The 10076-nt window shown below is 39.3% G+C and overlaps 1 protein-coding gene across 1 annotated transcript in view; it reads left to right on the top strand.

The window, feature by feature from the left end:
• Nucleotides 1–556: 556 nt before the first annotated feature.
• The window catches only part of SULT2A1 (sulfotransferase family 2A member 1), a 67075-nt gene continuing 57555 nt past the window's right edge, over nt 557–10076 (top strand). The window contains exons 1-2 of the mRNA XM_004381919.1: nt 557–692; nt 2646–2854. Coding sequence (XP_004381976.1) covers nt 557–692; nt 2646–2854 — 345 coding nt within the window. The remainder of the gene's footprint in view (nt 693–2645; nt 2855–10076) is intronic.

Below are 10076 nucleotides of genomic sequence, written 5' to 3'. Positions count from 1 at the left end.
TGATGTGTCAACACAGCTTAACCATTTTTTCCAGATCCAATATTATTTGAATCTAATGTATTCTTATTAGTAGAATCACGGTGTTTCATAGGCTTTGGACATACTCTGCAATAGGACTGATTCACAACTGGGTCAATTACTAGCTGTGTCACCTTGGAAAAAGTTTCCAGAAATGGGGAAAACTACAGGACAGAAAGAGCATCAAGAGAACATTTATGATTTCTAAATTCCTTTCGATTTGAAAGTTTGCTGACATTTCTTTGCTCTGCTTGTTCATTGACTTTCTTGGTCCCAACTCTCCTGCAAGTACACCCATGTGCCCCAGAAAGTTCTCTGTTAGCTAATGATTATTCAAACTAAATTCATTCTCCTATATTTACAGCTGTGATCTCTGTGCCCTAAGTAAACTGGGAGTTCTGTCCCAATCTTTCTATTCTTTGCACCCTGATCTTGCTTTATTAAAAGAGTTCCTCTCACAGTACCAGAAAAACAGACACTGCCTCTAAAGTTGAGAAGACTGGGACAACCTCGCCAAGCTTGATAGGTGACTTTTGGGATGGCTTCTGATTATTTGTGGTTTGAAGGCATTCCTTTCCCCCACACGGGATACAGAATTGAAGATATTAGATCTATCAGAGATGAATTTGTGGTGAGGGATGAAGATGTTATTACACTTTCTTACTCAAAGTCAGGTAAGGAGGCTGTTTCTGAAATTTGGGAAGTATTTGGAATGAAGGGCACCCTGGTGGCACAGTGATTAAGTGTTTGGCTGCTAACCAAAAGGCTGGAAGTTTGAATCCACGACCTGCTCCTTGGAAACCCTATAGGGTAGTCCTACTCTTTTCTATAGGGTAGCTATGAGTCACAATCAAATCTAGGGCACTGGGTTTGGGTTTTTTTGTTTGTTTGTTTTGGTGGAATGAGCTTATCAATTGAGTGACTTCCTGTGCCTTACATTTGCCTACATTTTGGCAACTAGAGTGGAGTCCTACTGGATTTTATCGTCTGAGAGAGGGATTAAGACAGGCAACTATCACTTAAAGGGATGTGCCCACTGAGGCATTGTAGAGATTAAGAGGGTCTAAGAGGAGAGAATACTAGTGTAGATTTTGGTGATCATGTGGGGGCTGGTAATGACAGATTACTGAAGAAGTAGTGGAAAGAAAGAAGCATCTATTCTGGATGCTAAAAATCAATGAGAGTGTTAGGTGAAGAGGGAACAGAGCAGGGTTGGTTACATGCATAAAGGTCTAGAGTTGAAAAATACTGAGGCATTTTCAAAGACATGAGAAAACATGGATGACTGTTGTGTGGAGTAGCAGGAAGTGAAGTGGGATATGTTTAAATGTTAAATTCATGTGGAACCTGTAAATCATGCTAAGCAATCAGGAAATTATTCCAAAGGCAATGGAAACTTACTGAAAGGATTGAAATGGGGAAGTGACAGGAGCGTATTCTTAAAGATCACTAGTAGGCTCTCTAAGGAGCCCTGGTAGTGCAACAGTTAAGTGCCTAGCTGCTAACTGAAAGGTCAGTAGTATGAACCTGCAAGTGCTACAAGGGAGAAAAGACCTGATGATCTGCACCTGTGAAGATTACAGCCTAGGAAACCCTATTAGAGTTCTAATCTGCCATACAGTGTTGCTATGGGTCAAAATTAACCTGATGGCCCACAAAAACAATACGACCTTTCTGGAGGCAATGGTAGTTTAGTGTAGAATTTTTGCCTTCCATATGGGAGACCTGGGTTCTATTCTTGGAAAATGCACCGTATATGCAGACACCACATGTCTTTCAGTGGAGGCTGTGTGTTGCTGTGATGCCAAAGAGGTTTCAGTGGAGCTTCCTGAGTAAGACAGACTAGGAAGAAAGGCCTCGTGATATACTTCTAAAGATCAGCCAGTGAAAACCCTATGAATCACAATGATCCATTCCACAACTGACTTTGGGGATGGAATTTCCTTCCATTCTGCATGAGACCCTCAAGAGTAACAGGCTAACTCAAGAGCAGCTAACAACAACAAAGTGCCATAGAAAACTATAAAACTAATCAATATATGTCAGGCAATAACTTTCAGGAGGGAGTTCAAAAGCAGTCATACAAGACAAATATTCATGAGCAACAGCAACCAGGAAAAGAATGTTTATGAGTCCAAGTTCCTTTCCTGCTCTCTTTCTAGGTATCTCTGGAGTGGGTGTGGATACACTGACATGGAAGATGGTATAGTTTGTATGACTGATGGGATTTTGACTGTTCATGGAAGTATTCTGCCTTGATTATTCTCTCTCCACATTGCCTGCTGGAACCCAAGAGAGCCAAGGTGGATGTCTGGGGTTGGGTGAATGGTTAGGGGTCAGATGTTGACTATTGAACGAGAAAGGTGGAAGGAGATTGAGCAGTAGAAACTAGAGTAGCAGAAAGTCAAAAGAACTTCCTACTCACAGAAATCAAAAGAACAGGGTGTTTCAAGAATGAAGAATTACTTATATGCTACCAAGGAAAGAAGTAATAGGAAGAATGAAAAGCTCAATGGGATTTACAGTCATAGACATCATGGTGAAATAGCAACATGCCTTTAAGATGGAGTGGTATGGTCAAAATCCAGATCAAAGGAAGTGATGCGCTATTTTCCTCCCTTGTCCAGGAACCAATTGGGTGATTGAGATCGTCAGTACAATCCACACCAATGGAGATCCCAGCTGGGTCCAATCTGTTGCCAAATGGTTTCATTCACAGTGGATAGAAACATCAGCTGGGTATGAATGTGTAAAGAATATGAAAGAACCACGATTCTACACCTCACACCTACCCAGTCAATTATTTCCCAAGTCGTTCTTCAACTCCAAGGCCAAAGTGAGCTACTGATGGCAACGACACAACTGATCACTTCTCTGGCTCACTGATTTCCAGTGTTTTTGGAAAAGAGTTAAAACATGATTCATTTGAGTGAGCATATTAGAAAACATTGGCCCAAGCTACATTATAAAGTACTACATAATCTCCTTGGAGTTGTTCCAGAAAATAGTCTTCATTAGTTAAATAAATCTCTGCCTCACTCCATTCTGAAACACCTTACATTGAGTGCCCTGTGGGAGAAGCATGTGAATTATACATTAACACCTACAATTCAGAGGAATTTTAGGTTTGGCACTCACGTTAGAACCCACTTTAGTGTCTCTAATCTATGTGTAGCATGGCTTTCCCAGTCAACAACTCCACCTGGCTCTGATGAGTAATTTCAGGAGTTCTAAATTAAAGTCTAATATTGAGCGTCCCCAGGGATAAAAGTGTGAATTTTCACTCTTCTTAGATTATACTTTAAATCAAATGACACCAAACACATTGTCCAAACTGCATAAAAACGCCTCAAATCATCAAATGTGATGTGGTAGTAGAAGCATTATCAAAATATCCTAGTATTACAATATGTTATATTGTATGAGGGTAGTGATATATTTCTGCTCGTCTCCTTGTTTACTATCTGGTTCATTTATTGGACTATGATCTCCATGGTTATGGAGACTATGTTTAATTTGGTACTATTTTACCATTTAACACCAACATGACATAAGGAATTCTTGGTGCATAATAGAGACTTAAAAGATAGTGATCAATAAAATTTAAGTGATAAACAAAAGATAGCCAAAGATCAAATTAAAAAAACCAAACTTCTTGTCACTGAGTTGATTCTGACTCATGATGATCTAGTGTGTTACAGGGTAGAACTACTCTATGTAGTCTTCTTCATCGTAATCTTTACAGAATCAGATTGCCAGACCTTTCTTCTGTGTCACTGCTGGGTGGATTCAAACCATCAACCTTTAAGTTAGTCACAGAAATGTGGCTTTTTCCTGAATATATGAAAAAAAAATTTTTTTAAACTCCTCAAAAGAGCACATAAGCTAAGAGACACCTCTGCTTGCCCTAGGCTCTGTACCCTCGTTGATCTTTTCTACAAACATTTATTCAGGGCTGAGTGTTGACTTATTTTCAATGCTCATTGCAAACATCTTCTAATCACACTCATATTCAATCCTCACAATAGTAATACCACGTATACATTATGACAGAAAGTTTACTAGAATTTTAATAATAAGTAGATTCATTATATTTAATATGTTCAAATATCATATATGTTTGTATCATATATGTGTAAATATCTTACGTATACTCTATATATACTCATATGTTTTCCGTAAATATATATTCTTATAGAATATTCATGACCCTGGTGGCACAGTGATTAACAGCTAGGTTGATAAACGGTAGGTAGTTCAAATTCACCAGCAGCTCCTTGGAAACCCTATGGGGCAGTTCTGCTCTGTCCTTTAGGGTCGCTGAGTCGGAAACGACTTGACAGCAACGGGTTTTTTTCAAAGTATATATGGAGTCCTGGTGGTGCAGTGGTTAAAAGCTTAGGCTGCTAACCAAAAGGTCGGCAGTTGGAATCCACCAGCCACTCCTTGGAAACCCTATGAGGCAGTTCTTCTCTGTCCTATAGGGTAGCTATGAGTCAGAATCGACTCGACAGCAACAGGTTTTTTTAATAGTGTATATATAATATCTCATATATATTTGTATACCTACTTTATTATATTACATACAATATGTAATACACATATGTCAAATATGTTATATGTACCAAACATAATTATATGTACTATGCAAAAATATAATATAAATGTATGCATGTTTTAAACTATACATGTGTATATATATTTCCCACCACTTGTCTTTCAGTTTGTCATACTGTGGTGGCTTGCATGCTGCTGTGATGCTGGAAGCTATTCCACTGGTATTTCAAATATTAGCAGGGTAACCCATGTTGGACAATTTCAGTGGAGATTTCAGATTAAGACAGACTAGAAAGAAGGACCTGGTGATCTACTTCTAAAAAAAAATTGGCCAATGAAAACCTTATGGTTAGCAATGGAACACTGTCAGATAGAGTGCCAGAAGATGAGACCCTCAGGTTGGAAAGCACTCAAAAGACAACTGGGGAAGAGCTTCCTTTTCAAGTAGAGTCAACCTTAATGTCGTGGATGGAGTCAAGCTTTCTGGACCTTCACTTGCTGATGTGGCAAGACTCAAAATGAGAAGAAACAACTGCAAACATCCATTAGTAATTAGAACATGGAATGTGCAAAGTATGAATCAAGGAAAACTGGAAATTGTCCAAAATGAAAAGGAACACTTGAAGGTCAACATCCTAGGTGTTAATGAGCTAAAATGTCATGGTATTGGTCATTTTCAGTGGAAAAACCATACAGTCTCCTATGTCAGAAATAACAAATTGAAGAGGTAGGCATCACATTCATCTTCAAAAAGAACGTTTCAGATCTATGCGGAAGCACAGCTGTCAGTGATAGGATAATATCCATATGCTTACAAGTAAGACCAGTTAAAATGACTATTATTCAAATTTACACACAACCACTAATGCCAAAGATGAAGAAATTGAAGATTTTTACCAACTTCTGCAGTCTGAAATTGATCAAACATGCAATAAAGATGTATTACTAATTTCTGGTAATTGTAATATTAAAATTAATAGCACATGCAAGCAAAATTTTGCTGAAGACAATTAAAAAATGGTTGCAGCAGTACATCGACAGGAAACTACCAGAAATTAAACCTGGATTTAGTGGAGGATGTGGAACAAGGGATATCATTACTGATGTCAGATGGATCTTGCCTGCAAGCAGAGAATAACAGAAAGTAGTTTACCTGTGTTTTATTGACTATGCAAAGACATCGGACTGTGTGCATCATAATGAATTATGGATAACATTATGAAGAATGGGAATTTCAGAACACTTAATTGTGTGGAACCTGTCCATAGAACAAGAGGCAGTCGTTCAAACAGAACAAGGGGATACAACATGATGTAAAATCAGGAAAGATGTGTGATGAGGCTGTGTCTTTCCACCATACTTATTCAGTCTGAATGCTGAGCAAATAATCCAAGAAGCTGGAGTATATGAGGAAGAACGTGGCATGAGGACTGGGAGGAAGATTCACTAATTACCTGTGATATTCAGACAACATAACCTTGCCTGCTGAAAGTGAAGAAGACTTGAAACGCTTACTGATGAATATCAAAGACTACAGTCTTCAGTGTGGATTATACTTCAAAATAAAGAAAAAAAATCCTCACAACCAGAGCAATAAGCAATAAAATGATAAACTAAGAAAAGATTGAAGTTTTCAAAGATTTCGTTTTACTTCTATCCACGATCAACACCCATGGAAGTAGCAATCAAGAAATTGAACAATGTACTACATTGGGTAAATATGCTGCAAAACACCTCTTGAAAGTGTTAAAAAAGAAAGATGTCACTTTGAGGACAAAGGTGGAAGTGACCCAAGCCATAGTTTTTCAATTGCTTCCTATGCATGCAAAAGCTGAACAATGAAAGAGGAAGACTGAAGAAAAATTGATGTATTTGAATTACGGTGTTGGCAAAGAATATTGAATATATCATAGACTGCCAGAAGAACGAACAAGTCTGTCTTGGAAGAAGTACAGCCAGATGTTCCTTACAAGCAAGGGTGTTGAGATGTCATCTTAATTATTTTGGACATGTTATCAGGAGGGACCCATCTTTGGAAAAGGACATCATACTTGATAAAGTAGAAGTTCAGTGAAAAGAGGAAGACCCTCAATGAGATAGATTGACACGGTGTCATGGATTGAATTATGTCCCCCAAAAAATGTGTGTATCAATTTGGCTGGGCCGTGATTCCTGGTATTGTGTGATTTTCCTATATGTTGCAATCCTGCCTCTATGATGTTAATGAGGGAGGATAGGTGGCAGTTGTGTTAGTGAGGCAGGACTTAATCTACAAGAAGTGAACAGAGAGACATGGGGACCTCTTACCACCAAGAAAGCAGTGCCAGGAGCAGAGCGTGTCCTTTGGACCCGGGGTCCCTATGTGGAGAAGTTCTTAGTCTGGAGGAACATTGATGAAAAGGCAGACAGAGAGAGAAAGACTTCCCCTGAAACTGATGCCCTGAATTTGGACTTTTAGCCTACTTTACTGTGAAGAAATAAATTTCTCTTTGTTAAAGCCATCCACTTGTGGTATTTCTGTTGTAGCAGCACTAGATGACTAAGACAGAATTTGGTACCGAGAGTGGGGTGCTGCCCTAAGAGACACCTAAAATGTGGAAGCAGTTTTGAAACTGTGAATGAATAGAGCAGTGGCAGCAGCAAAGGACCAGCAGCAGCAGAGAACCTGCAACAGCAGAGAAGCAACAGTGGCAGAGAACCAACAGCAGCAGAACCAGGAGACCAGTGCGAGATGGTGCTGGAGCCAACCCACAGAGTGAGATAGCTGAATGCCTGTGTGCAGGAGGCTTCCTGGTGGAGCGGGGTGCCTCAGGACACTTACTGGTGAAGCTACCAAGCTTTGGAACACTTCCCCAGCAGGGCAGATGCAGGCTTGAGGCCCGAGGGCTGAGAGGCCACAGGAAACAGAAGCAGGAGCTGAAGAGACAAGGAACACAAGAAGCCAAGCTGCCTCAGTCTCAAAAGGTATGGCCATGACCTCTGGTGTTTCAAAGGGTACAGCCATGGCCTCTGGTGTTTCTAAGGATGAAGTCGCCACAACTATACACGTGGATCCACCAGATGAAAAACACAGGAATCAAATCAATTACATCTGTGGAAAGACACGGTAGAGAAAGAACTTCAATATCATCAGTGAAAATAAGGAAGGGGCAGACTGCAGAAGAGACCATTAATTGCTCATATACAAATTCAAGCTGAAGTTGAAGAAAATTAAAAGAAGTCCACAAGAGCCAGAATATGATCTTGAGTATCCCACTTGAATTTAGAGACCATCTCAAGAATAGATTTGACGTGTTGGACACTAATGACCGAAGACCAGATAAGTTGTGGGATGACATCTGGGACATAAGACACGAAGAAAGAAAAAGGTCATTAAAAAGACAAGAAAGAAAGAAAAGACCAAAATAGATGTCAGAAGAGACTCTGAAACTTGGTCTTGAAGGTAGAGTAGCTAAAGCCAATGGAAGAAATGATGAAGTAAAAGAACTGAATAGAAGATTTCAAAGGATGGCTCAAGAAGACATAGTAAGGTGCTATAATGAATGTGCAAAGACCTGAAGTTAGAAAAACAAAAGGTAAGAACTCGCTCAACATTTCTCAAGCTGAAAGAACTTGAGAAAAAATTCAAGAATCAGCTTCAATATTGAAGGACTCTATGGAAAAATACAGAGTGATGCAGGAAACATCAAAAACAGATAGAAGGAGTACACAGTCACTGTACCAAGAAAAACTGGTGGATGTTCAGCCCTTTCAGGAGACAGCATATGAGCAAAAACCATATGGTACGGAAGGAAGAAGTCCAGGCTGCTCTGAAGGGAATGGCAAAAAACAAGGCTCCAGGAACTGACAGAATACCAACTGAGATGTCTCAATAAATGAATGCAACACTGAGAGTGCTCACTCGTCTATTCCAGGAAATCTAGAAGACAACCACCTGACCAAACAACTGGAAAAGATCCATATTTATGCCCATTTAAACAAAGGTGATCCAATGGAATGCAGAAATTATTGAACAATATCACTAATATCATATGCGAGTAAAATTTTGCTGAAGATAATTAAAAAATGGTTGCAGCAGTACATCGACAGGGAATTACCAGAAATTAAAGCTGGATTCAGCAGAGGAAGTGGAACAAGGGATATCATTGCTGATGTCAGATGGATCTTGGCTGCAAGCAGAGAATACCAAAAAGATGTTTACCTGTGTTTTATTGACTATGCAAAGGCATTGGACTGTGTCCATCATACCAAATTATGGATAAAATTGTGAAAAATAGGAATTTCAGCACATTTAATTGTACTCATGTGGAACGTGTTTATAGAACAAGAGGCAATGGTTTAAACACAACAAGGGGATATTATGTGATTTAAAATCAGGAAGGATGTGTGATGGGGTTATATCTTTTCTCCATACTTATTCAGTCTGAATGCTGAGCAAATAATCCGATAAGCTTGAGGATATGAAGAAGAAGGAGGATATGAGGGATGGAGGAAATCTCACTAACAACCTGCATGCAATATGCAGATGACATAACCTTGCTGACCGAAAGTGAAGAGGACTTGAAGCACTTACTGGTGAACGTCAAAGACTACAGTCTTCAGTGTGGATTACACCTCAAAATAAAGAAAAAATCTCACAACTGGACCAATAAGCAACAACATGAAAACGAAGAAAAAACTGAAGTTATCAAGGATTTCATTTTACTTGGATGCACAATCAACACCTATGGAAGCAGCTGTCAAGAAATCAAACGATGTACTGTATTGGGTAAATGTGCTGCAAAAGACCTCTTCAAAATGTTAAAAATAAATAAATAAATAAAGCAAACATGTCACTTTGAGGACTAAGACGAGCCTGACTCAAGCCATAGTATTTTCAAACGCCTCATATGCATGCAAAAGCTGAAAAATGAACAAGGAAGACTGAACAAAAATTGATGTATTTGAATTGTGGTATTGGCAAAGAATATTGAATATACCATGAACTGCCAGAAGAACAAACAAATCTGCCTTGGAAGAAGTACAAACAGATGCTTCTCATAAGCAAGAATATCAAGACTTCATCTCAAGTACTTTGGACATGTTATCAGGCGGGACCAGTCCGTGGAGTAGGACATCACACAGTGAAAAGAGGAAGAACCTCAATGAGATAGACTGACACAGTAGCTGAAACTATGGGCTCAAACGTAGCAAGGATTGTGAGGATGGTGCAGGACAAGGCAGCGTTTTGTTCTGTTGTACATGGGGTCACTATGAGTCAGAACTAACTCAAAGGCACCGAACAACAACAAATATATTGTATGCATAATAAATATTTATTGTACTGTATAATAAAGGTAGGTGTCACTGGGCAGTACAAATGGTTAAGCACTCAATTACTAACCTAAAGGTTGGTGGTTCAGCCCCGCCACACACCAGAGGTGCCTCAGAGTAAGGCTTGGTGATCTGCTTGTGAAAGGTCACAGCCTTGAAAACCCTATGGAGGGCAGATCTACTCTAAT

Source organism: Trichechus manatus, unplaced genomic scaffold (assembly GCF_000243295.1).
Source record: "Trichechus manatus latirostris isolate Lorelei unplaced genomic scaffold, TriManLat1.0 scaffold00087, whole genome shotgun sequence".
NCBI classification, from domain to species: domain Eukaryota; kingdom Metazoa; phylum Chordata; class Mammalia; order Sirenia; family Trichechidae; genus Trichechus; species Trichechus manatus.
The sequence above is the reverse complement of the archived record's forward strand: the minus strand, read 5'-3'. Positions and strand labels throughout refer to the sequence as shown.